The sequence below is a fragment of the Martes martes genome (assembly GCF_963455335.1).
Source record: "Martes martes genome assembly, contig: scaffold_120, whole genome shotgun sequence".
NCBI classification, from domain to species: domain Eukaryota; kingdom Metazoa; phylum Chordata; class Mammalia; order Carnivora; family Mustelidae; genus Martes; species Martes martes.
The window spans coordinates 51,824-79,200 of record NW_027666658.1 but is presented as its reverse complement, the minus strand read 5'-3'; the positions used below and the strand labels follow the sequence as shown (position 1 = coordinate 79,200).

The 27,377-nt window shown below is 53.2% G+C and overlaps 1 protein-coding gene across 2 annotated transcripts; it reads left to right on the top strand.

The window, feature by feature from the left end:
* The first annotated feature begins 7,398 nt into the window (after window positions 1–7,398).
* Window positions 7,399–22,140, top strand: ENO1 (enolase 1). 2 transcript variants are annotated; one of them, XM_080831399.1, is made up of 12 exons: window positions 7,399–7,631; window positions 10,510–10,603; window positions 13,059–13,154; window positions 14,579–14,637; window positions 16,343–16,412; window positions 16,788–16,921; window positions 17,267–17,489; window positions 18,676–18,873; window positions 19,432–19,633; window positions 20,131–20,239; window positions 20,411–20,469; window positions 21,698–22,140. In XM_080831399.1, the coding sequence occupies exons 2-12, from the start codon at window positions 10,519–10,521 to the stop codon at window positions 21,765–21,767; spliced, it is 1,305 nt and encodes a 434-aa protein (XP_080687525.1). In that variant the 5' UTR covers window positions 7,399–7,631; window positions 10,510–10,518; the 3' UTR covers window positions 21,768–22,140. The 2 variants fall into 2 exon arrangements, with proteins under 2 accessions (XP_080687525.1, XP_080687526.1); XM_080831400.1 differs by lacking the exon at window positions 7,399–7,631 and adding an exon at window positions 8,007–8,120.
* Window positions 22,141–27,377: the final 5,237 nt, after the last annotated feature.

Genomic DNA, 27,377 nt, shown 5'->3' with positions numbered 1-27,377 from the left:
CTGTGCACAAGCCCCTCATTGGTGAGGCCTGGGATGGCGTCCAAATGGGACACTTTAATTGGAAAGTGACAGAAGCATCTCTGTCTTTCCTGGATCCGAAAATCCATTCGTCATGAAGGGAAGCCGTGGCGGGTGTTTGTTCTCAGCCTTGGGGGTTTTGTTTGTTCTCTTCTTTTTTGTTTTAATCCCCAATGTTCACAAATCATCTTAAAGACCTTCTAAAAATCTCAAAAGGATTGACAGTAAATTGATTTTAATTCGCCTTAAATATGTAGGCACATATGCCTTTCGGGACCAAGGGAGCAACGGCGGCCCCCAGACTCTCCGGGCACAGCTAGCCCCCAGGGCCGGAACCGTGTGTTGTCTAGAAAAGCTGCCTCCTGTTTTTCTTCTACGTCCTTCTGTAGCAGACTCCCAGCCTCCTCGAGACTCTCTTTCAGCTCTCAAGTCCCCCGAAGTCTGCTCTGCTCCTGGGGGTAAAAGGGGGTGGTCCTGCCTTCCCCCCATGCTGCCTTCCTAGCAGGGTCCTCTATAGGTTGGACAAGAATCTTCTATCGACTTGCTTTAGCATTAACCACTGTATCACCCCGGGCCAGGAATTAGGGAAGGCAAGCAGGCGCTCGTCTGGGGCACACAATTCAAGGGGGGGCTCAAACCTCAGTAATGTAGAGAAATCATATCTCTCTTTTTTTTTTAAAGATTTTATTTATTTATTTGACAGACAGAGATCACAAGTAGGCAGAGAGGCAGGCAGAGAGAGAGGGGGAAGGAGAGCAGAGAGAGCAGAGGTGAGCAGAGAGCCCAACTCGGGGCTTGATCCCAGGACCCTGGGATCATGACCCGAGCCGAAGGCAGAGGCTCAACCCACTGAGCCACCCAGGTGCCCTGAGAAATCGTATCTTAAAACACCAGAATTGATAACAAGATCCATGAAGAGCAAAATATCACAATTTTTTTAAAGATTTTATTTATTTATTTGACAGACAGAGATCACAAGTAGGCAGAGAGGCAGGCAGAGAGAGAGGAAGGGAGGCAGGCTCCCCGCTGAGCAGAGAGCCCGATGCGGGGCTCGATCCCAGGACCCTGGGATCATGACCTGAGCCGAAGGCAGAGGCTTTAACCCACTGAGCCACCCAGGCGCCCCAAAATATCACAATTTTTTTTTAAGATCTTCTTTTTTTCAAGGAATCTCTACACCCAATGTGGGGCTCAAACTTACAATCGATCCCAAGCTCCACTGACTGTGCCAACTAGTCTCTCAAACATCACAATTTTAAGAAAGAGGACTTGCAATATTGGAGCCCAACACAGGAAGAAAAATGTATGCCCCCAAATGCACACGTTTATGTATTTTTTCATAGTTGATTTTTCCCCCCAGGACATTAAAGTGGTTGAGGAATTATTTAAAAATTGAAAAGTAAGGGGCACCTGGATGGCTCAATCGGTTAGGCATCTGCCCTCAGCTCGTTTCATGATCCCAGGGTCCTGGGATGGAGTCCTGTGTTGGGCTCCCTGCCAAGAGGGGTGTCTGCTTCTCCCTCTCCCTCTGTCCCTCCCCCTGTCTGTGCTCACTCTCTCTCTCTCTCAAATAAATAAAACCTTTACAAAAATTGAAAAGTAAGTGTATTGAAATTCACATTATTTTAAGTGTAAATATTTTACTTATACACCCCCCCAAAAAAGAGTCAGTGATAATCTTACTTTCCCAGCTTTAGTGGAGGCAAACTCATCAGTTTACAAAATCTTTACAAAATCTTCTGTAATATATTCGGTATTAAAGTGCCCAATCTTACAGCACACTTGGTCCCCAAGCAGGACCACTGCCCACCTGCGGTCAGAGACTGCACCACCCAAGGGTGCTGCCTCTCAGGGGGCACCATTCCCTTCGTAGCCATCTTCCTTCTTTGGACACTTTGGTATTTTTATTATAACTATATTGATTCCTAAGACGGAAGAAAAATGTCTCAAGGAACAAGTGTCTCCTGGGCCAAGGCAGCCCTCGCTGCCAAGCTTTTCCCTCCCCTGTGGCTGTTTGCCCATTCTCTTGACTGCCTGGTATGTATCTTTCTAGTCTTGATTTAATATGTATGGATTTTATTGCACACAGCCTTTTTCAAGGAATCTCAGATCCTTTTTGGAAGCAGGTGAAGGAGAATCAATAATTGGGTGCTTTCCCAACATCCAGTCCACCTGCAAAAAGCATCAGGTGTGTTTGCAAATCTATCTGGAACCAGTCACTTCTCATTCATCTTTTGCTACCACCCCTGGGACCTATGCAGCCACCACGCACCATGGTCTGTCCCCTAGACAGGCAAGAGTCCCCTCTCCAAGCCTCCCCATTTCTGGCCCGCCCTCTGTGGCTGACTGTTTCTTTGAGGTCCCCATGAAATGGCCTCTTGGGAGCCATGCTTGTGGGTAGCCCCACCCACAATGATGCGGGGCCTGAGCATGTGACCTGAGCATGTGACAGCTGCCATGTGGGAAGCTGGAACAGATGTGGGCGGGGGGCAAACTTTCTCTATAAAGGGTTAGGTTAGGCTCCGTGGGCTTTTCGGTCTCTGTCACAACTACTCAACTTGGCCACTGCGGCTTGAAAGCTGCCACTGACAATATGTAAACAAAGGGCCACGGCTGTGACCAATAAAACTTTATTTACAAAAACAGATCCAGTTCATGAGCCAGTTTGTCAACCATAGGGCTAGACTACCGCATGATGAGAGGCTACAGGGAGAGACCCTGCAAGATGGGAGGCTGTACTTTGTTGAACGGTGTCCCCCAAAACGTCACGTCCACCTGAAACCTATGAACATGACCTATTTGGAAATAGGGTATTTACACACAGTCAAATTAAGATGAGGTCATGGTAGATTAGGGTGGGACTTAAACCAACAGACACCAGACTCCTTCTCACCACCTCATGGAGTCTGTTTCCTCATGGACTTTCCAGCCTCATGGCTTCTGCCTTTCTACCATCAAATCATTCTCTGTGTTTATCCGGAGTTCAAACCTGGCCGCCCAGTCAGCCCCAGGCCATTAGGACGTGCTCCTACCAGGCAGAGCTCTCAGGCCAGGCCAGCTCATCGGCCATTTCTGGTGCTGATCTTCAATCCAGTTGGTGGCATCCAGTAGTAAGGGCATGCCCCGTCTGAGAGATCCTTCCACAGGCGTTGTGGGCGTGGCTGGCAGTCAGAAACTCCTCAGGAGGGGGTAGTTTATCACCCCTACATCTTGGCCTGGCCTGGCTGGGGCAAACCCTGAGTCAGCCATTTACCCGCACAGCTGTCTGGCCCAGACTCTGACAACCTGGGACTTTTTAGCATCATGTCCTTGCCACCCTCATCAAGAAGCGAGCCTTCAGTTCGGGATCAGCCCCTTAGAAGACGAGGTCAGCCAGTTATAAATCGACCCAGTCGGTACGGCCCTTCTCACCATGCGGATATCCTGACAGCCTCTGACAGCTCTGAGCTGAAAGCCATTCTGTCCTCGGCACTTCCCCACCCGCAGGAAGCACTGCACAAAGAATCAGGAGCCCGGGAACCCCAGTGTAGGAGGCCCAGCAGCTTCGCTTTTCGAGGGAACTGTAAAGGGTTTGTGGAAAATCGGACTTTCTGCCCTTTTGTTTAGGAAATGCCAGTGAATGCCACCATGAGAATGGGGTTGGGGACATTTGGAATTGGAACTCAAACTGCAATACGGTGTAACAGTTGCTTTGATTCTGTAAGCCGCTTTCTCCTTCCAGCTCCAAACTCAATCACAGTATCCAGCGGGTAAGGAAGCCTTCAGGAGTCTTGTTTCTTAGTGTGAAGCTGTTACAGTTGAATTCGGGGAGGGAGTTGTAGTCCTGGGTAGATAATGCTAGTTACGGGAAGGCTCCCTGGACTAAGTTCAGTGTTGTGGCAGCTCGTTAAAATCCAAGGACAAGGTGAACTTCCTCTTGGAGGAGCAGGTCCCCGGGCGCCTCTGTTCACTCGCGGCTGGCCCCCCTCTCCGCGCTTTGAGAACGGAGACAACCGCACGGAACCTGTTCATGGTCTTGTTGACAGGGAAATGGGCTACACCTGGCAGGTGATAAGGCCTCGGTAACACCCATCTGTGAAAAGTGTAGGAAGAATTTCTCATTGTCTTGCAGTCCTCGTGACCGGCCCATGGAAACTGCATTCTGGGAGAATCACAAGGGGCCACTACCTTCCGAAGGAAGAACTCAGGTCCTGCTCTCCCATCGGGAGCTCTTACACTGTGTCCTCAGACCTCCCTTTCCTTCGAGGGGACTCATAGTTCCGAGTGGGCCATCTAGGGGTTCTGCACTCCTCGCCTCTAGAAAAGCCACCGGCCTGCCTGACAGCCAGGAGCCCTCTGCACTGGCCACACCAACAGGGTTTTTGGCCTCCAAGGCCACAGCTGCCTGGGCCTCCTAGTGACAACCTTAAGAACTGGGAGTAAAAGAGGGTAGGAACAGATAGGGATAAAAAGGGGCGCCTGGGTGGCTCAGTGGGTTAAAGCCTCTGCCTTCGGCTCAGGTCATGATCCCGGGGTCCTGGGATCGAGCCCCGCATTGGGCTCTCTGCTCAGTCTGCTCTCTCTGCTCTGCTTCCCCCTCTCTCTCTCCGCCTGCCTCTCTGCCTACTTGTGATCTCTGTCTGTCAAATAAATAAATAAAATCTTAAAAAAAAAAAAAAGAATAGTGCCCCAGGATCCTGTCACAGCGGCTCAGCGCTATCGGTGACCCACCAGTCTGTACTCCGGCTTTGAGAGATGATTCCCACACGGGTAAGAACTACCTGGATCTGTTACAGTTCCTGGCAGCCTCCTGAGGTTGGTATTATCACACCCATTTCAGAGATAAAGGAGTTGCGGCACCGAGGATCTGTCCAGCTCTTTCCAACCAAGCCTCCACGCCCACTGTGCTCTCCTTCACGCGCTCCTCCAAGGAGAACGCTGCTCGAGGGGGCCTGCTCCTTGCTTCTCCAACTTCCCTGGGTTTTTAAAATCTTTATCCCCCCTCGTCCTTATTCCTCCCCTCTGCATACCCCTAGATAAGTTCCCTCCTAGCAGGGACTGTTTTTAAAAACCACACTGTGCTCCGTCTTCCTAAATCCAAGTCTTGCCCAATTCTTCCTTCCTCCTGCTGACTTTGTGAGGTCATCTCTGAGGATGGCAGAGGAGGCATGCCCTAGGACATGCCCTCAAAGCTCAAAAGCCGCCGCCGTAAAGGTAGAGGCTCAAAGCCTCCAAGCCGCCATAAAAGTAGAGGGACATGCGGGTTTCTTTGTGAAGAACCAGAAAAGGGTGTTAAGTTGAGAATCAATCAAATTTCTATCAAAAATTGCAAGGGAAGAGTGGAATTTCTTTTCTTTTCTTTTTTTTTAAGATTTTATTTATTTATTTGACAGAGAGATACAGCGAGAGAGGGAACACAAGCAGGGGGAGTGGGAGAGGGAGAAGCAGGTTTCCCACCGAGCAGGGAACCCGACACGGAGCTCGATCCCAGGACCCTGAGACCATGACCTGAGCGGAAGGCAGACGCTTAATCCACTGAGCCACACAGGCGCCCCTAAATTATTATTATTTACACCAGATAACTTTATGCGGTTTTTGATATATGCGAAATACTTTGTAGTAAACACAAAAAGCGAAATACTTTGCAGAAAATACACAAAATACTTTGCAATAAACACAAAAAGCCTCACAGTCTGTTACAAGGAGAGGCCATGCACTTAGAGCCCCTAATGGCCACCATTCTCCTCTGATCTCTTACTGCCCATATGCTCCTTGTCCAACACTGAAGTTTCCTATCTGGCTAGAGACTCGCCTTCTCAAAGAGCTATGTCCCTTTTTCAGCCGGCCAGCAGTTTCCAACCAGAGTGCATATATGGGCCACAGATAGAATCAGTAACCCAGGTAGGTCATAGGCTGCTGTGGTTCACCTTCCCTCAATCCTGGTGTCAGCAAATGTCTTCCAGGAGCTACATGTGCATGGTCTTCTGAAACAGCCCTGGACCCTCATACCCCTCCCTGCCCACCAGGAAGGTGAGGGCTTTGGATATGCCACTGCAAAAACTGCTGCCCAAGCATCCTGTTGGTGATAAAGAACTAAATCCTTGTAACGAGGTAAACTCCCCTGCACTGGGCAGCAGACAAACGTGAGCTCCGTGGCCTGCTAACAACGCCTCAGGAGCTGTGAAGACAGGGAGGGCATTTGGCAAGCTGTGGATTTGGGGAAAGATTTGAGGGCATCTCTACGAATCATTAACATCTGAGCTACAACTTGAGGTCGAAGTGCTGGCTCAGGTCACTATGCTGTGGCCTCCAAGAATGTTGCAGCAACAGCTGAGACCAGGTTCTGCGTTTGATTTCCGGCTAGATTCACCGGGTCTGGCCAGGGAGCCCCGTCTTTCTTCTTTATCTCTCTAACCATGTTAATGGAAAAGAGATTGTTTGGGAGCCCTTTGAGGGCCACACCCTAGAACTGCTCTGAACAGGAGCTCTTAAGTGTCTGATTTCCTCAGAGTTACAAAGCTTAGAAGCTGATTTAGCTGCTGAGTCATGGGGCTGGGATCTTGGTTTTTAAGCAGTCTGCAACATCAGTGTATGGCTGGCAGTATCCCAAACTCTGCTTGCAAAACTCACATAATTCTTTAGGAAACATTTTACAACTTCCTTGTTGCTTTAATCCGAAAGTTCTTGCTTCTTAGCCAATAGGAAACAAAATTCTGTGGACTCGATTGGCCCTCACCTTTACCCAGTGCCTTGGAAACCTAACTCAGTAGCTCAGGGGATAAAAATGTTAGGAGTGAAGCAAGAAAAGCGGTTTTGCAGCCGATCAGGAGAAATAAGATTAAATTCCAATGCACATTTGAATCTCTCTCTGCAAGACGATGCAGAAAATACGGATACATGACATTACTTTAGCCCTCAGATTTACAGACCAAGGTGAATGCTGGCAAATACAAAAGTAGCGATGATAACAGAAAGCCCTTCCTTGGAAGGGGGATTGAGCTGCAGAACTCATTTTAAGGGGGTAGCAGCTCTTTCTTGATCAGCAAGGTGAAATCTCCGCACCCACCCTTCCCTATTTTCATTGGCCAGACTACCGTGGAATACTACCTGATTTGAAATACCCAGGTCTGTGTGAAATTCCAGTCCCAATCATGACGTGTATAGGTGCTTTCCACGTGCAACATTAGCAAGAGCTAGAGGCCGAATTAGCTCTGGCGATGCACGTGAAGAAGTGCCTGGCACGTAGGAAGCGCTCAAAAAGCATCAGCTCTAATTGAAGGAAAGTGCACTTCCTTTTGGGCAAACTGGGCCCGAAACCCATTGTCTGGCCGATGCACAAGGACAAAAAGACCGGGTCACCCTGGCGGGCGGGCGGGCGGAGCGGCCAGGAGCGGAGCGCGCAGGCGCGGACGGGCGCACGTGGCCCCCGACACGCGGCCCCGCGGTCCCGCGGCAGCCCCGGCCCGGGAGCGGGATCGAGGCGCGCGGCCGCCTACGTTTCGAGGCCGACGGGGTCTTCCGCGCCGCACTGAGGGGCGGGGCAGGCCGGGAGGGGCGGGCCGCGAAGGTCGTCGCCAAGGTCGTGGGCCGGACGTGAGGCGCCGGAGCGACGCCGCGTGCGTGCGGGACACGGAGTACGTGACGGAGCCCCGAACCCTCATGCCGGCCGCGCCACCCCGCCCCTCCCCGGGGCCCCGGCGCCACGGACCAGGCTCGGCCTGGGGTCCCGGCCGGGGGCGGGAACGGAGGGCGTCGGGGCAGGGACTCGCCCTCACCCCCACAGAGCCGCGGGGTAGTCGGGACTCCCCACCCCCGCTCCTCTCCGCGTCCTCGGGTCGCCGCTCCCCCCTCCCGGCCGCGACGGCCGCCGCAGTCCCACCCCTTCCCGGGAGGCGAGGGCCCGAGTGACGGCGCGCCGAGCCAATGGCGAGGCGGCGCTCCGGAGGCGGGGCGGGGGGGCGGGAAGTGGGCGGGCTCTCGGGGAGCTGGGCAGGAAGTCGGGGCAGGGGGCGGGGAGACGTGCTTACGGTTCTCGGAGCGGCCAGTCCTTCCGTCTTAACGCTCGTCCTCGGTGCCTGCAGCATCTTTGCTTTTTTTCCCGGGCAGCGCTATCCGGCGGCCAGGTAGGGACCTGGGGAAGGCCTGCGGGGCCCTGCCCTTGGGGGTACGGGGATGTGGAAGGGGCGGGTCGGCACGTGCGAGCCGTGCTCCGCCGGAGGGGCAGGAGCTGATTAGCCCGGGATTACGGATTTAGCGGGGCCGCCGCGCCGCTGGGAGCTCGGGAGTGGGACGCGAGGGCCTTCCGTGCAGCGGGCGCGGAGGGTGCAAGGCCTTGGGGAGATACGGGCCGCACCCCGGCTGCTCGCTAGAGCCAGGCCTTCCCTAAAATGGGGGAGGGGCAGGGACGGGAGAGATGCCCAGAAGCCGCGATCCCCTCCCCCCAGCAGCACCCCTGCGCCCCGCTGGTGGCCTTCGGCCTCCGGTCGGGCGGCTGGTGACCGAATGGGCAGGGACTAATGAATGGAACTGCGGAGGGTGCTTGTTCTTGAGACTGCGGCCGAGCCGCTTCCCTACTGGGAAAGCCGTCCCCGCGACCTCGCCCAGGTCAGGCAGGAGCTGCTCCGGCTCCCCGGCCTGGCCATCGGCAATCGGCCCCCGAGCTGACATTAAAAGGACGTAGTTTAAGAAAACTTGTGTTCGTTGTTTGTTGTGCAATGTGGTCTTCCCTCTGTGCGGTGTGGCCGGTGGGGACGCGGCGGGGGACACACGTAGGCCCCGACTGCCCGGTCCACAGGTACCGCCCCTGGTCCGGGGTTCAGTCCAGGCAGATAAGCTGTGAACACTCGTGGTCAGGCCAGCCCTCCTTGCCGGCCTTGCTTACTGAACTTTAATGACTTCAGGAATAGTTTTTCGACCAATTTAAAGCTAAGTTCGATTTTGTTTTCACACCGTGAAATCATTTTGTCTTAATATCACTGAGATTAAAAAACGGCATCTGAGGACAGGATGAGGGCATAATGGAGGTAAAGATGTGCTTGAAAGTGAATCTAGGAGTGCCTGGGTGGCCTGGGTGGCTCAGTCCTTAAGCATCTGACTTGGGCTCAGGTCATGATCTCAGGGTCCTGGGATTGAGCCCCACGTGGGGCTCCCTGCTGTGCCGGAAGCCTGCTTTCCCTCTCCCATTCCCCCTGCTTGTGTTCTCTTGCTCTGTGTGTGTGTGTGTGTCCCTCTCTCTCTCTTTGTCAGATTAATAAATAAATAAAACCTTTAAAAATGAAAATTATATCTAAAGCTTATAAGGTCAGTCATTGGTGGCCTGAGGATGGGGGGAGATTGACTGCAAAGGGCCTGAAGGGGACTTTTTGGGGTGGTGGCAATCATACACAGGTATATAATTTGTCAAAACTCAAGTTAACTGAAATCTTAAAACTAAAAAATCCATTTAAACAAATTTGCCTTTTTGTAAGATAGTAAATAAAAACTAGATACTCTTTATTGGCTAATGAATAAAACTCCATTGTTACGTAGACTGCAAAGCCTCAGAAGTGACTTCATTGTCTAATTTTGAAACTTATAAAAAAGAAAGATGCTATTTGCTGCTTCAGAACATTCCAGACAAGATACTGGAGAGGAGCCCAGCTAGATAATGGCTCTGAGCACTAAACCAATTTTGCCAGGCCACTTTCAGTCTTAAAGATGCATTATTTCTTCCTTGGCAGCCCCTGTGGGGGAGGGGTGGTGAGAAAGGGCTTTCTTTGAGAACTTGGTATTCGCTCTTTGTGGCTGCAAATGTCTCCCCCCCCCCTTTTTTTGAGGTGCTTTCAAAGAATGCTTCTTTCCTTAGAGTATCTTAGCATTCAAGGATAGAATCTTTATTGTAGTTTCAAATAATGATGTTTCATAATTCAGTCTTTTTTTGAATGGGTAAAATGTCTATTTGAAATACTAATTAAATGTTATTTTTGGTGTGTTCTGTCTTGCTAAAGATCCAAGTACTGTGGAATGTGAAAGGCCCAGAAATTGGCAGTAGCAGAGACCACAGTGTACAAACCATGTCCCAGCTATGAATTCACCATTCCACTTCAAACCAGATTTTCCTCCTTGGATCATCTTGGGAGTTTTTGTCCTGGATGAGTTTGCTTGTGACCTTCATGTCCCCTTGGTCCTTTCCCATTCTCATGCCAACCTCGTTGGGAACCATTGACAATAACCCACTTCAGACTGCCTCAATTCCAGCCATTCTGCATGCCAACAGCACATTAATCTTTCCAGTTGTTTTTGGTTCTCCCTGTCTTTTCTTTACTTAACAGGACAGGCGCTGGACTAGTGGGATTTGAGGCCCTGCAGAGCTGGGCCCAGCAGGCTTTCCCGACTCTTGGCAGCATTCTTGCATCCCATGTGTATCTGGTGTAAATTCTTTCTAGTCCAGGAATCCTCAGAAGTGATTCTTTGAATGAATGATCCAAGGCTGCATTATGATTGATGGGAGATATGAACTGTGTTTCCCCCCAGAAAGTCACCATGTCTATTCTCAAGATCCATGCCAGAGAGATCTTCGACTCTCGTGGGAATCCCACCGTTGAGGTCGACCTCTACACTTCCAAAGGTACGTGCACCTTGGTTTCTGCACCACCTCTGCCTCACTCCGTCCTTTTAGAACGATAGAGCCTTGGGCCGGGAAAGGTCTGCTGTAAAAGCCTTTCCTTCTGACGTGCACGTGCTGGGAGGTTGTGGTTCCTGACCTGGAGGAGGTGGGGAGGGCTGCCAGGCATGGGGTCCTTGTCCTGCTGCTCTTTGGGATTTCAAACAAGACTGCTTGGCTCTCAGGTCAATGAGGTCAGGAAGTAAGGTGACACCTCGTCCCTAAAATGGCCCATCACTAGTCCGCTTCACAACTTGCTCTGAGCAAACGAGCAGATCGGGTGTGGTGGGATGGAGCTTTATTTCTTGAAAAGGAAAGGGGAGGGGAGTGCAGGTAGATGCAAAGCATTCTCACGTTTGTCTCCAGAAGTCTTTTTTTTCCCCCAAGATTCTATTTATTTGACAGAGAGAGAGGGAGCTCGATGTGCGGCTCCATCCCAGGACCCTGGGATCATGACCTGAGCCGAAGGCAGAGGCTTAACGACTGAGCCCCCAGGCGCCCCTAAAAGTTGTTACTAAACCAAGGATTGGGAATAGTTCATAGATGTGGGTGTTGGGACACCAGAGGCCCTTGTTTTTTCCATGGCTCTAAGTCCCCTAGGAGGGGGTTGGCCCACGTGAAACAAAAAAATAAGTAAATAAAATGGGGACTCTTCAAAGCTCTCCCCTTGTGTTAACCTCCAGCAAGGTCTCAGCTGTTGTCTAAATGGACCTGGGTGGTGAGGTAGGAAAAGAAGCTTCAGGCAGAATTAACGCTGGTGCAGAGCACACAAACCTGCCGGTCAGAGCTGAGTCACTGTGGAAAGTGCGGCCCTTCCCTTCCGGTCCTCTCCTCCCCCCTTGCCCAGGAAAAGAAGGTCCCTCGAGTCCAGGCATCACTGAGCGAAGCCTGCTGCGTTCTGCCCAGGCTTACTCACTGTGGCGGGTGCCCTGGGAGCAGGGTGGCTTCGAGCATGTGCTTCGTGGCCAGGACCGTGCGTTCGCAGAGGATGCTGGGAACTCCCTTTCTTACGAGATTGGCTTGCTTAGTCAGAGGGTGGAACTTTCCATTTGGCAAGTAATGGACCTTAACCAACGGTGGAAAAAAGACTCAAGATTAAGATTTGTTGGGAGGGGGCATTTCCCTTGAAACGCTTTAAAATGATCAAAGTTAATATTTTTTGGAAATTTAAAGGAATGGAACTCTGTCGTGTTTCACTTGGTGCTTTTCAAAAACAGGAAATGGAGGATTTGTTCAGAGCCTCTCATCCCTCCCCCCCCCCCAATTTACTTCTTAGAGCAGTTTGAGGCTCACAGCAGAATTGAACAGAAGGGACAGAGAGCACACACCTCCCCCTCCCCACACAGGCACACCCTCTGCCAGCAGAGTGGGACGTTTGTTCTTGTCAGACCTGCACTGATGCATCATCACCCAGAGTCCATAGTTCCATTCGGGGCACTGGCTTTCCTAACTTCCTCACCCCGTCGGTGCCTGATGGGGACAGCGCGAGCCAGCGCCTTGTGTCCAGACACCCTGCGCCTGGCTGCGTGCACACAGGCGTAGTAGCTGATCGTTTGATTTACATCTCTGGTGGTTTTTTCCCCTCTTTTTTGTGTGACTTCTCCTGCCTCAGACGGGAAATGCCTTACAGTTTCAAGTAGTCTGGAGGCTGCCTTCATTTCCTGCTCCCTGAACCTGTCTGCCCTTGTAACCAGATCATGCAGTACCTTTCCTGACACTGATCTTGGAGGCCAAGGTCAGCCACGTCTATGCCCAGGATACAGGTCTGGCCCGATGTCTGGATTCTGTGTCCCCGAGGCTGCATAGGGCAGTGCCTCCTTGTGTTCTAGTGTCACTACATTCAGACCTTGATTATCTGTGTTCTCTTCTGTAGCTCATAATGGGTCATTAATGACATATTTGAAATGATAGTCTCTTGGATGTATTTGGTTCAACAGCATATTAAATGAGTTTCCCTTATTTCAGCGTAGCTACTGGGAAGTCTTAAATCTCTTGGGTGGCTTGCATCGTCCTTCCATTGGACGGTGCTGCTGGGGGTGGGCGCCAGGCCAGCTGCAGGGCCCAGCCGGGAGCTCGCTGGAGGTGCAGGCGCAGAGTCTTCGACCTCCCGTTTCAGAACCTGCGTCTTAGGTTCACCCCAAGATCACCCGGTGATCTGTGTGCGCGTTAGTGTTTGAGAAGCTCTGCCTGAAAACTTGATCTTCAAACTAGAGAAATCCGCCGGTTCGCCTTACGGTCGGCGCTAGGGCCTGGTACCAGCGTGAAAGACAGGGGAAACGGACTGTCTGAATCTCCAGTTGGTGGGAGGAAGTGGCAGCGTTTCCTAAGAGATGCCATCTGCTGGGGGGCGGGAGTCGGGCAAGGGTTGAACTGTGTTTCTCAATCACGACTCTTCTCCCCGCCCACCCTCGACATGCAGGTCTCTTCAGAGCTGCTGTGCCCAGTGGTGCGTCCACTGGTATCTATGAGGCCCTCGAGCTCCGGGACAATGACAAGACCCGCTACATGGGGAAAGGTAAGAGTCGGACCCCCGGCCCGTCCCTGTGGAGTGTGGCTGCGTGTCCCTTGCAGGCCTGTGGCCCACTCTCCATGTGCCTTGCGTTCAAGGGCAACACCTCATTCGGTCTGTGGCGTCAAAGCTGAGCACGTACTGGGAGCTGTAGCTGGGAGAGTTGGCCCTGTCCGGTCCAGCCTTCCTAAACCCATAATCTCCGGGGCACGCGTTTTAACCTTGCTTCTCTCGTGGTTTCTCTCCCATCTAGAAAACTCTTGGGTAGGCCAGGGAACCTCAGGGTAAGGAGAGTGTTAACTAATACTGACTGAGGAGCCCTGCCACGCTCCCAGTCTCCCAGGGTGTCGTCTCGGGAGTATCTGAAAGTTCTAGCCTGTGGCTCACTGACAGATCAGCCCCACTAGTTTGAACTTTCTGGTGATGAATTCCCAGACAGCAGTCTGGCCAGGCCAGCCTGTGCTGCGCACTGTGCAGACGGACTTGTTAACTGGTTTTGCAATGCTCGCCTCTCTCTGTGGACAGAATCTAGGGGGCCAAGTTACAGAAAAGCAGGTGGGGCAGACCATGCGTTCTCAGCAGGGAAAGTATTGACCCAGGGTTGGAAGTTGGTTCTTGGGGGAGGCAAAAATATTCTCCGATTTTACCATGATTTATGGCCCTCCAAAAGGCTAGTATGGATGGACAGTGTATCTCCCGTATTACATTTTCAGAGGAGGGCGATGATAGGGGAAAAGTCTAGAAAGACTGCAGATGAGGGGCAGTGATGAAGGGAGATGGGGAAGCCCAGGGCTAGCCATCCGGCGATCATGCCACAGGAAGGCCATTTCCCCTGGGCTCCCCCTGCCCATGGCCCCGGGCAGGTACTGGTCTAAAGCTGGGTTGTGCCTCCCCTGGACTGTCAGGAGGGTAAACTCCTGGTCCCGCGACTCTTGCCTTCCTGTCTCTCTCTCTCTCTCTCTCTCTCTCTCTCTCTCTCCCCTGTCCTTCACAGCCTGTTCTCTTCTGAGTCTGTCTTTTTTTCCTTCTCCATCAATCTCTATTGGTCAGGTGTCTCCAGACCCGTTAAGTATATTAATGAGTTCCTGGCACCAGCCTTGTGCACACAGGTAATACATTGGACATCTGTAGTTTTATGGCTGGTGTCCCCAGTGCATGGTCTTGCCAACTAACGCCCCTTCAGACGTTCTGAGATGGTTGCTCTGTGTGTGGCTCTAATCCTTGGGGGTCCTAGGTAAGAGCACTCAGACTGGGCCAGAAAGTACCCCGATTCTGGGGGGGCAGAGAAATGGGGATTTGGAAGCAGTCCCCTTTAAGGTCTTTCGGGCGGGCTTCTGGATATTTGGGTTAACAACATTGGTGGTTCGCTCAACGCTGCTCAAGCCTGTTTTTTGTTAATGTCGGTAATTTGATATGATTGTTCCTTCTAGGTGTCTCAAAGGCTGTTGAGCACATCAATAAAACTATTGCACCTGCCCTGATTAGCAAGGTAGGACCTGCCTCCCAATAACTAATGTATTAATGCCTTCGGAGCGCCTCCCGGGCCAGTGGGCTTTCCTGGTTATGGAAGAGCTCATTCTGAGAGCTAAAGAAGCCAGTCGGATTCCCTGTCGTGCATGAGAATGATCTCACCCTTTCTAATCCACCCCCTACCTGTGTGTCCACATCTAACAGCGAATGGAATTGGAACAGAGCCACGGGAGACCGTCTCATGGCCTTGATTTTCCCCTCCAACTCTCTTGACCTTGGGGATGTTCAGATCCAGATTTTAAGAGCGGCTCTTGGGCGTTGAGCTTGGTATCCATGGTGACCCGACTATTTTTCATGAACTTGGAATTATTTACTATATTTCTACTGACGACTTTTCTTTTCTTTTCTTTTTTTTTTTAAATAAAATCTTAACCAGGAGAGTAAGCTTAGAGAAAAGTTGAGCTGCTGTAGGTGAAGTTGGGAGGGGGACCAGATGGCCCAAAGCCCCAGTGTCCCATCTGTTTTTAGGTGTGGGCCCCCCACCCCCCCCAAATTCCTCCTATACACCAGCGGCAGATGGGTGCCTCTGTGGTCTCTCCCTGGCGTGCTCACACCTTCAGTAATTGGTCCCAGACGGTTTCTCGTTGCTGCTCTGTGGGCTCAAGCGCTGCGAACCAGCCTCCTGGGCCCCTCCCCGTGCCCTGTACTCTGTGCCTCGGTGCCCTTTACCTGGCATGACTGACGCAGTGAGCCGGGCTTTCCTGAACATTTTTCTTCCCTTGGGGGAAACAGTTCTTCAGTCAAACTCTGACAAGGTTTGCCTCAAGCCATCATGCTTGGGTGATGGCTCACTTTTTGGCCAAACGTGCTTTGTCAAAAAAGCTAAAGGTGTCAAGTTATTAATGGGGCATGGTGGGGTTCTGCAGGGTTTTCTTTTCATTTTTTTAGTCTTTATACATAGAATGTTACAAATAAAGTAATACATTGTTACAGTCAGGTGTGAAGGTTTTAAAGTAATGCTGACTTTCAGTGAATTCCTTAGAGCCGGTTTTTAAGACACCCGTTTTGGGGAGGTTGGGGGATTTACTTGGTTTGTAGGTACCATGCCTGTCATGGAGCCCAGCTGGCTTAAACTTCATTACTTGACCAGAAATAACGCCTTTCGAGCCATTGTCAAGCATTTTGCTCAGATTCTGGGCTATATGCCAGAGTACTGTCTCCCGTGAGGTAACAAGGGGTACCGTCACTGAAAATAGCTGGGGCCGGTGGCTGTGTCAACTAACCTTTGAGGAGCACGGCTCGTTTGCACGAACGGAGTTACTTACTTTATCGCCCCCCCCCCCCCGAATTACACTACGGTGTAATACGGTGTAGCACTGCCTCTGTTAGCATGTACCCGGCAGTTCTGTCTTACGTGTGATGTGACTTCGGACCCCCGGGGAGGACTCACTCCGTGACACCAGGACCGGACCTTCTGCATTCCGCGGTCGGCTCCCTGGAGCTCGGAGGAATGCCCAACCATGGGAGAGCAAGGAAGCGCAGTGCTGCGTCCCCTCTTTCTCTCGATTCCTCCCCCGCCCCCCTTTTTTGGCCTGCCAGACAAGTGATTCGGACTTCACAGGTTCAGAGTTATCTGGGTCCCCTCACGGGAGCCCAAAGGTCCTATGGGGAGAGTGACAGCACACCCCACACCCCAAGAGACTGACCCTCTCTTCTCCCCACAGAAACTGAATGTCGTGGAGCAGGAGAAGATCGACAGGCTGATGATCGAGATGGATGGAACAGAAAACAAGTGTGAGTTGCTGGAGGCGGCGCATGCTGGCCGCGTGGACACCTGGCCCTCGGTTTTCGGGGCCCCTCGCCCCCCCCCCCAATAAATCACGTTTTTAAACCTCAGGAGCAATAGCCCGGGACAGCAGCATTTGCGTAGGGTTACTCAAAAGAGGCCTGTGCTTTAGAGTAAGTCACACAGTCTATGGGATTTGCCAGAGCTCTGTAGACCAAAGAAGGGCTTTCCCATAGCGAGAGAAAGCGGGTCAGTCCCCGTGGAACGTCTCTGGGTGGGACACAGGGAGCAGGTGCCGTCGGAACAGGAAGGTGCTCTGGTGTCGGGGTGCAAGCCAGGATGCCGTGATTGAGTAATCCCTCCATCTGACTGTTCTATTGCAGCTAAATTTGGTGCGAACGCCATTCTGGGGGTGTCCCTGGCTGTCTGCAAGGCGGGGGCCGTCGAGAAGGGGGTGCCCCTTTACCGCCACATTGCTGACTTGGCGGGCAATGCCGAAGTCATCCTGCCGGTTCCGGTGAGTGGCTTGGAGCCTCCCGAGTGAGGAGTTGTGGGCACCTGAGACCTCCCTCCTCTTGGTCTCCTCCACCTGTGTCTGTCCCAGCCGCGGACCCCTGCCACTTGCTAGAAGTGCCGGAGCAGGGGACTCAGCCTCCCGGTACTCCATGTCTCCTACTGTTGACGAGGGGATGAAACTCCTTGGGTCGTGTGTGCACTGAGGCAACAGCCCATCCTCAGTGGTGATCGCTGCCCTTCCCGGGGGGGGGGGGGGGGACCCGGCGAGCATTCCAGAGCTGCACATGGCCCGCTGGGTGGGACTCTCGGGGGCCAGATGGCCGTGTTGGTCTCTGTCTCCCCCCAGGCTTTCAACGTCATCAACGGTGGCTCCCATGCCGGCAACAAGCTGGCCATGCAGGAGTTCATGATCCTGCCCGTGGGCGCGGCCAGCTTCCGCGAGGCCATGCGCATCGGGGCCGAGGTCTACCACAACCTGAAGAACGTCATCAAGGAGAAATACGGGAAGGACGCCACCAACGTGGGGGATGAAGGCGGGTTTGCGCCTAACATCCTGGAGAACAAAGAAGGTAAAGGCTGGGGCCGGGGGGGGGGGGGGGGGGGGGGGGCGCGGGCGGTGTCCCGTGTTCTGCAGCCCCGCCCGCGCAGCTGCTGTGCCGTCCCCGACACTCACAAGTCCCTGCACGTCGAGTTCTGAGGAGGGCTGTGCGAGCTAACACGTAATTTAAGATTTTACGGATTTATTTGAAAGAGAGGAAGAGCCTGAGCTGGGGAGGGGAGGCGCAGAGAGGGGAGGCCAAGTGGACTTCCACGGAGCAGGGAGCCCGACTCTGGGCTCCATCCCAGGACCTCCAGGATCGTGTGACCTGAGCCAAAGTCAGATGCCGCCGTGACTGAGCCACCCAGGCGCCCCGTGTCCGTGCCGTTCTCGCGTCACCTCAATGAAGTCTGCTCTGTGTTAGGAGATGGCGTCTGTCCAGCCTGCGACAGGCACCCCCCGGCACATTCCCCCCACAGGAACGCTTACACGGAGCCGTGTTGCTCGGAGTCCTCAGGCACTGGGTTAAATGGAAGAGTCAGTCCGACCGAGTCAGGACAAGGGCTCCTGGCTGAGGTTTTTGTTGCAGAAGGAAAGGAGAGTTCAGCAACCGTTTTGTTGCCTTCAGGACAGATAGTGAAAAAAAAAAGGTCCATCCTGCTCTCAGGGTCAGTCATACAAAATGCTGATGCTTCGCCATTTTTGACCTGCAGAAAAATGACCCTTTCGTTGTGGAACAGGCGCCGAGTGTCTCTGTCCCTTCCCGTATGGGCAGCACTGCCAAGTGAGGTGGACCCTGCGCCTGGGCTGGGGACAGCGGGCCCCGTAGGCAGGGCCTCGCCCTCACCCTGCCCTCCTGGGCTGGCGGTCCCCCGGGCTTGCTCTCAGATCCCAGCTCAGCTTATCCAGGACAGCTGACTCAGCTGGTCACTGTCACTGTCTCGGCCCACACAGCTGTCCTACCTGCTAAATCGGGGAGCATTCGTCAGTGAGAAAGCCTCTGAGAGTCGAGGCTGAATTTCCCACTGGGTTATCTGCTGGGGGCCCTGACCAGTGGTTTCTTGCTTCAACACACAAAACACCAGAATCCTGGAAGCGATGGCTGGGGCCAGGGCCCCTCTCGGTCTTTCTGTGAGGGTGTCCATTGGGCAGCTCTTGGAGGGCCCTTTTCTCGCCCCCTGCCTGGTTCCAACCTTGTCGCCACCCTCCCCTTCCAGCTCTGGAGCTGCTGAAGAACGCCATCGGGAAAGCCGGCTACACCGACAAGGTGGTCATCGGCATGGACGTAGCGGCCTCGGAGTTCTTCCGGTCGGGCAAGTATGACCTGGACTTCAAGTCCCCCGATGACCCCAGCAGGTACATCACGCCCGACGAGCTGGCCAACCTGTACAAGTCCTTCATCAAGGACTACCCAGGTGAGTGCCGCTGGCCTCGTGTGGGAGGCTCTAATGTCACTGTCCCAGCGAGCCCCTGGGCTGGGGGCGGCGCTGGCTCCTGCACACTGGGGTGGAGAGTGGGTGCCCCTCTGGGCATGGTATAATGCACACAGGGTAGAGACTGATACTGGCCCGTGTGGGGGGTGGGGGCTGAGGCACCGGGTGGGTCAGTAATTCACCCGAGGGCACTCAGCACGTGCTGGAGCAAGAACCAGGCTGGGAAGTCTTTTAAGTCTCCGCATTGAAACACGGGGTTAGAGAAGGTGCCCAGGGTGGGGCCAAGACAAGTCTGCTCTTAGCCTCCCGAGCCCACGGCTGTTTCTGTTCTCACTGGCACGAGACTCGGGCCGCACTGGACAGAGCCGTGTCCCCCTCAGCATCTGTAGCGGCTGGGGTTGCAGGTGATTTCGGTGGGCAGGCGGAGTGTTTCCAGGGCCGGTCCTGTCCTGGTGGGGGCAAGGGGGAGAGAACTGGTGAGGAAGTTGGGGTGTGGGGTAGGGGGCTCAATGACCAGACGTGGCTCTCTCCTTTCCCCAGTGGTGTCCATCGAAGACCCCTTTGACCAGGATGACTGGGAGGCTTGGCAGAAGTTCACTGCCAGCGCCGGCATCCAGGTGGTGGGGGACGATCTCACTGTGACCAACCCGAAGCGGATTTCCAAGGCCGTGAGCGAGAAATCGTGCAACTGCCTCCTGCTGAAGGTGAACCAGATCGGCTCCGTGACTGAGTCTCTCCAGGCGTAAGTGCACTGGGGGGTTGGCTGTCCCAGAGCGAGGGGCTGACCCTCAGCCAGAGCTGCTGTCTGCTGGGGGGTGGAGGGCTGCTGTCGTTCAAGCTTGAACTTCTGGTGGCCTCTAAGCAGTGGCGCCAAGGGTCCTGGGGTACCGGGTGACTGTGGCCCGGTCCTGACACTGCATGGTCGGGTTAGACTCGTGGAGAATGTTAGTCATGGGCGCTGTTGGGGGAGACAAGCCTCTCACCTCAAGGGGGCTGAACCCAGATTTTTAAATGTGACGTAGAGGCTAAGAAGGTCCTCAGGGCTCTGCGAGTGGAGAGGAAGGTGAAGATTATTTTCCCCAGGAGCTGAGAGCTTAGTGGTGGCTCCTGGCTTTGGCCCCTCTTCTGGTCTCCTACCAGGGGTCATGAGGCCGGGCATCAGGAGGGCCTGATGGGGCTGCTGTGCCCAGGAATGGAGTCCCACCGTCACATGCATCTGGGTTGTTTCCTGATTTCTAGGTGCAAACTGGCCCAGTCCAACGGCTGGGGCGTCATGGTGTCGCATCGCTCTGGGGAGACGGAGGATACCTTCATCGCTGACCTGGTGGTGGGACTTTGCACTGGGCAGGTAAAGAGCCACTTGACTCAGTGTTCTTTGACCTCAGCCTCCCGGATGTGGTACTGGGAGGTGGGGACGCAGATGGGGTCCTGGGTGCTCCTTCATCCCCTCCTTCCTGCCCAAAATGCTCTTGAAGATTGAAAGTCTACAAGTGTAAGTGACCTTTCTTTCCCATTCTAGATCAAGACGGGGGCACCTTGCCGATCTGAGCGTTTGGCCAAGTACAACCAGATCCTCAGGTAAAAAGGAACCCTCCCTGCAGTGGGGGGGGGGGGCAGATGTGGAGGCGGGCCTGGCCCCGGGGCAGCGTGGTTGGGGACTGGCCTGAGCATTGTGGGGTTGGTGCGAGCTGGCGGGGGGGGGGGGGGGGGGGATTTAAGGCTTAAGGCACCTTGCCAGGAAGCTGGATCCTGAGCCACGCTGTGCTGCCATCTGCTGGTCGACAAGGGAACAGGTTCTCCTTTGGATAATTTAATTCTAGATTTTTTTTTTTTTAAAGATTTTATAGATTCATTTTTTTTGACAGAGATCACAAGTAGGCAGAGAGGCAGGCGGTGGGGGGGGGGCAGGCTCCCCACTGAGTAGAGAGCCCAATGCAGGGCTTGATCCCAGGTCCCTGGGATCATGACCTGAGCTGAAGGCAGAGGCTTAACCTACTGAGCCACCCAGGCGCGCCAATCGTAGAATTCTTAGAGCTTCGAGCAGATGCTTAATCAACTAAGCCATCCAGGCATCCCAGTCTGGTCCGTTTTTATCATAATGCTTGGGAAGCTCTTGAACTTGGAAAGTTGCCTCTTTTTTGTCCTTTTTCCAGTCTTGCGGGAAAAGGAATGTCCCTTCGTTCTATGTTACTCCTTCTTCCACCAAGACTAGTGGGACGTCCCCTCCCCGTCACCCATGTGCTGCAGCCGCCGGCCTTCCTGCGGGGCTTGTCTGTGGACACCTGTGCTGCTGCCTCCTTCACTGGAGTGTTTTAAGCACGTTCTAGCCGTAGGGTTTCCGCTATGAGTACCTCAGTCTGTGTCTCAGAGAAACGTGTAGAGACGTTGACCTGTTATCCCCACCACTGCACCATGAGCGCGCCCAGGGTTCAGTCCTTCAGTGACACCCGTGTCTCCTGCCCGTGTGTCCGGTCCGGCTCCCCACTGGATGGGGCGCCAGGATGCAGATGCTTCATGAACGAGCTCCCCCAAAATTGGGTTGTCCGTGTGTTACATGCCAAGAGATGGCAGCCCTGACCTTTTTTCTAGTTTGTCCTGGGGTGGGGGAAGGCAGGGAAGGAGGAGCAGCAGCAGTGGCCCACTTGCGGGGGAGCTGCGGGGCCGGGCAGAGCCGGCTGCTCGCTCTCCTGCTGGCTCTGAGCAGCCACACTGAGGGGAGGCTGAGCCTGTGTGTCTGCGGGGCCTTGGGAATGGACGTTTGATCTCTCTTCTCTCCCCCCCCCCCCCCCGCCTTCTGCTTCCCAAGAATTGAAGAGGAACTGGGTAGCAAGGCTAAGTTCGCCGGCAGAAGCTTCCGAAACCCCCTCGCCAAGTAAGCTCCAGGCGGCGCACCCCAGGTCCTGTGGTCCTGAGTCGGCTCATTAGACTTCTGCGCCCCCTGCCCCCAGGGCCGCTCGAGGCCCCCCAGCCGAGACTGGCCGGGGCCTCTGCTAGTTAACTGCCCGCTCCCGTCCCTGTGCTGTTCTCGCTGCTTCCTTAGAACTGCCGCAGAAGCCTGACTCGACCATCTGGAGCCCTGCGGGAAACCCTAGCTCTGTAGTCGTGAGGTTGGCCCAAATCATTGTTTTCTCACCTCACTTCCAACCCAGTGTCTGGAGCCACGTCTGTCTACACGATAATCCCGAGGTGTCCACAGGGGAGATCCCCAGTGGTTCTGTGAGCAGAATAAAAAGGCCTCAGTGACCCGTAGGAACACTGTGTGCGTGTGTGTATGAACCAATCCAAGTCTGTGCTGTTGTTGAGTGCTCACGGGTGTGCGCTGGGCTGTGGGGCCTGTAGGAGTAGGAGGCTCTGTGTCGTCGTCACCAAAAGGGACAAGTGGCGCCTGGCGCAGTCTGTAGAGCATGCGAGTTGTTTTTAAGATTTAGAGCGTGAGGTGGAGGTGGGGGGTGGGGAGCGACAGCCAGAGAGGGGGAGAATCTCAAGCAGACTCCCCACTGAACACAGAGCCTGATGTGGGGCGCGATCCCATGACCAGTGAGATCATGACCTGAGCTAAAATCAAGAGTCAGATGCTTACTAACTGAAGCGCCTGGGCGCCCCCGAGCCCATGGTTCTTCATCTTGGGGTTACGAGTTAAAGCCCATGTTGGGTGTAGAGATGACTTAAATAGAATCTTCTAGAGAGGGGGGTGGGAGAGGACCAGTAGTTGAGGACACGTCATAGTCCGTGGGGCATGTTGGATCTTGAAACAGAAGTGGGGTCTGGGGAGGCAGAGCCTGACTTAAGGTTCAGACATCTTACTGGGGAGAAAACACAAATGCAGAGCAAATACAGATGATCCTGGGTGGTGGTGTCCAGGTCACAGGGTCACAGGTTGCTGTCCTTGTCCAAACCGGAAGCCCTGCCAGAGTGCAGCTAACCATTCTGGGCGGGCTGGAACGTGGTGTCTCAGTTCCTGGGGGAAGCAAGTGAAAGGATGGTTAAAAGGCAGCTCTGGGGAGGTGGGAGGGCGTCTAGAGGGTCTTGGGAACCCTCTTTAAGATTATACAATTCCGATTCTCCTTTTCACTAATGTCAAATGCTCAAAAGCCACATACAGTAATCAAAGTCCGCTGTGCTGTTGGGCGCGCGTACATGAGCCTCGCAGAAAGCCCCGTCTTGGCAGTGAGTCCGTGTTCAGGAGCAAGGGGCGGAGAGCCCCACTTGCCACCCGCCCCGAGAAGGGGTCTGCTCTTTCGGCAGCTCGTTGTTCCATCAAGTCTGGGATCATGTTTTCATACCCAGCTGGGGGGCTAGGAGGCCCCCTTGTGGCCATTCTTGTTCCTTGTTTATGAGTCAGGATTTAACCCAAGAAGGAGAACCAGTAGGAAAAGGGGGATCTCGAGACTGATCACAGGAATTGGCTCCTGGCTGGGCGAGAATCTGAAGTCCACAGAGCAGCCAGTCACAAGGGAAGGTGACCAGGGCACAGCTGGCACAAGCGAAGCGTTGAGTGGCAGGTGGAATGTCTCGGGGAGCCTCAGGCCCTGCTTTTCCAACTGCTTCAGTCAGGGAGGCCGCGGTGTCTGGACGCCCAGGTCATCCAGGGTAATTGAAAGTCAAGTGACTCGTGGCTTCAGCTGTCTGCGGGAGAGCTTCACGGTGGTACTAAGATTCATATTTGAATAACAGAACTCCAGTCGGGTCAGTGGGCCACAAAGCTACCACCCATTGTCAACTCCGCAGCCAGACACAGACGTCTCAGACCATACCTGATCGCCAAATAACCATAACGAAGTGCTACTTCCACCTAATGCGGTATGACTCCTTCAGCCAAAGCCATCCTTTCAAGGTGTTCATGACTGGTTTCTATCTGAAAATGGATTCTCGGGGGGGAAGCAAGCCTTGAACTGGGGCTGACAGTCTCGCTGGAGCGTCCACGTCTATTCCAACTTGAAAGCAGCAAGTCAGCGTTATTAGTCTATTAGTACATTTCAGGGCAGTTTAATGTCCTCAGTAACGCTGGTTTAAAACAGTGGCAGATGAAGGCATTTATCACCCTTGGGTTAAAGGGTAAGTGCAGGTAGGATCCCTTTCAGATCTGCGGGACCTGTCAAGCCTGCCAGGGCATTAACACTGGCCCTAGGACAAAGATTTCCGACCCAGCCAAATGGAAGCACATGCCGGCTGTTGACAGGCCTGTGTAAGCTGCGAAGAGCTGGAGACCAGAGGACCTTTTCCGAGGAGCCCAGTCAAGGAGAACAGGCAACATTCTCAGTTTCCAGAAAACCACCTTTGGGCCTTTTGATGACCTGTGATATGAAACATGACTCTGGGTCACATGAGTTTACCAGAACCTCCAGCGTGTTTTAGTGAACATCTTTGTTAGCACTTAGTAGTCTCTTGACTTGCTTTATGCATTTTCTTTTTTAATTTCTTTTTTAAGATTGTATTTTTTTTTTATTGTGTTATGTTAGTCACTGTACATAACGTTAGTTTTTCATGTAGTGTTCCATGATTCATTGTTTATGTGTAACACCAAGTGTTCCATGCGGCACGTGCCCTCCTTAATACCCATCACCGGGCTCACCCATCCCTCCCCACCCCACTCCCTTTTTTTCAATTTCTTTTTTCTTTTTTCCTTTTTTTTCAATTTCTAAGCAGGCTCCACGTCCAGCGTGGAGCCCATCACAGGGCTTGAACTCACGACCCTGAGATCAGGACCTGAGCTGAGATCAAGAGTCAGATGCTTTTTTTTTTTTTTTTTAAATTGGTTATAGCTTTAATTTCTTTTTTTTTTTTTTAATTTTTTATTTTAATAAACATATAATGTATTTTTATCCCCAGGGGTACAGGTCTGTGAATCGTCTGGTTTACACATTTCACAGCACTCATCATAGCCCATACCCTCCCCAATGTCCATTTCCCCACCACCCTCTCCCGTCCCCCTTCCCCCCCGCAACCCTCAGTCTGTTTCTTGAGATTGAGTCTTTTATGGTTTGTCTCCCTCCCAATCCCATCTTTTCATTTTTTCTACCTCCCCCCAAACCCCCCCACCTTGCATCTCCCCTTCCTCATATCAAAGAGATCATATGATAGTTATATTTCTCCGATTGACTTATTTCGCTAAGCATGATACCCTCTAGTTCCATCCACGTCGTCGCAAATGGCAAGATTTCATGTCTTTTGATGGCTGCATAGTATTCCATTGTGTATATATACCACATCTTCTTTATCCATTCATCTGTTGATGGACATCTAGGCGCTTTCCACAGTTTGGCTATTGTGGACATTGCTGCTATAAACATTCGGGTGCACGTAAAAATATGGAACGCTTCACGAATTTGCGTGTCATCCTTGCGCAGGGGCCATGCTAATCTTCTCTGTATCGTTCCATTTTTAGTATATGTGCTGCCGAAGCGAGCACAAGAGTCAGATGCTTTTAACTGAGCGACCCAGGTGCCCCTCCTTTTTTTTTTTTTTTTCTTTTTTTAAGCTTCATATTACAAATGCTCTTCCACAAAACATGTATTTCTCATCTGTGGTTGTCTTCCAACTTCCTGCAATTCTGACACTAGAACAAAAATAAAGGGAAAACTTCAAGCAGTTGGGTTCCCAAACTCGGCCAGATAGTAGAGACCCCTGGGAAGCCGTTAAAGCTCCCGTTGTCCCGAAGAACAGTCAGAAGCTCCGGGTGGGACCCAGAGCATTGGTATCTGTTCGCGTCTGCCAGCTGACCTGGGCTTGGGGAGCACCGGCGTGTGCTGACGGGTCGCCGGGTTTGGGCCCCGGCAAGCAGGGCGAGGGTGCCGGGCTTTCGGGGAGACGGGATCAGCGGCCAGCTCCCCCGGGAAAACCCCAGTGCTGGAAATTTTTCTCTTGGGTGAGTTCCTCTGGGGCTTGGAGATGGCCACTGCCGGGGGGCTGTGACAGGCCTGCTCCTGGACTGAATTCCGCAGGCCGGGGCCTGTGGGCAGTCTGGGCCCTGCCTCCCTTCTTCTCATACCTGCGCGGCTCATCTGGGCTCTCAAACCTGCATCCCCTGGTCCACAGCCCCTTCCGCAGGCTGATCCCCTCCCCATTTCTTCCTTTCCCGGGGAAACCCTCTATCCTCACGGGTTCTGTGAGTTCAGCTCCTGCAAAGCTGCTCTGCCACGGACGGCTGATCTCCTGGGGCCTTGAGGGAGCAAGAGCCCCTCCGGCGCCACCTTGGACGCCTCAGCCAATCCGGACCCAGAAACGGGGTAGCCGGGCACCACCTTCGCCCGCTTCTGCTCATCAGCCCGAGCACCAGGCCAGCCTGGCCAGGGGCATCGGGCCTCCTCCTGCCGATCGTGCTGCAAAGCGTGAGGACAGCCGTCCACTGGGACCAAGGAGGATAGCAGCCTCATTTGCATATGTGACCAGAGATAGTAATTAAACCCAGGCGCCCCAGGGGTGAGAAGTAAGCACATTAATTCAGGAGCAATTAAGAGCCTCCAACATCGCCAGCCACCACTGCCGACACTGACTCCGATGACAGTCGCTTTGCGAGGGAGACATCCTTGGGTCTAGCCGGAGCAGATTCCCGTGACCCTCAGCCTCTCTCTAGGACCCCCTGGTCCTGTTCTGGAGAAGTGGCTTTGCAAGACCAAGCCCATGTGTGTGTGTGTGTGTGTGTGGCCCTTCCCATGTGTACAGTTCAGTGGCGGTGAGTACACCCAAAACATGGGGGCATCTGGGATCTGGGTGGCTCAGTCGGTAAAGCATCTTGACTTTGACTCAGGTCATGATCCCGGGTTCCTGGGCAGGTCCCTCAGCAGGGAGCCTGCTTCTCCCTCTCCCTCTGCCTGCCGCTCCCCATGCTCATACTCACTTGTGTGCTTGCTCTCAAATAAATATTTTTTATTTTTTTTTAAAGATTTTATTTATTTATTTGTCAGAGAGAGTGAGCACAGGCAGACAGAGAGGCAGGCAGAGGCAGAGGGAGAAGCCGGCTCCCCGCTGAGCAAGGAGCCCGATGTGGGACTCGATCCCAGGACCCTGGGATCATGACCTGAGCCGAAGGCAGCTGCTTAACCAACTGAGCCACCCAGGTGTCCCTAAATAAAATATTTTTTAAAAAGAAAAAAAAGTATAGCTAAAACATTGGATATCATCACTACCTATTTCCAGAACTTTTTCAGTGTCCCAAACAGAAGCGCTCTACTCGTCAGGCAAGGACTCCCCGTGCCTCCATTCTACTTTCTGTCGCTATGAATTTGCCTATTTTAGATATTTCGTCTAAGGGGTCCTGTATAATTTTTATCTTTTTTGGTCCGGTTTATTATGTTTAGCGTGACATCTTCAGGGTTTATACATGCATGTGCCAACACTCCGTTCCTTTTTATGGCTGAATAATATTCCATTTTGTGGGGGCCTGCAGGCTTATTTGGTAGACCATGCAACTCTTGATCTTGGGGTCATGAGTCCGAGCCCCATGTTGGGTATAGAGCTTACTTACATAAATAAAAACTTAAAAAATA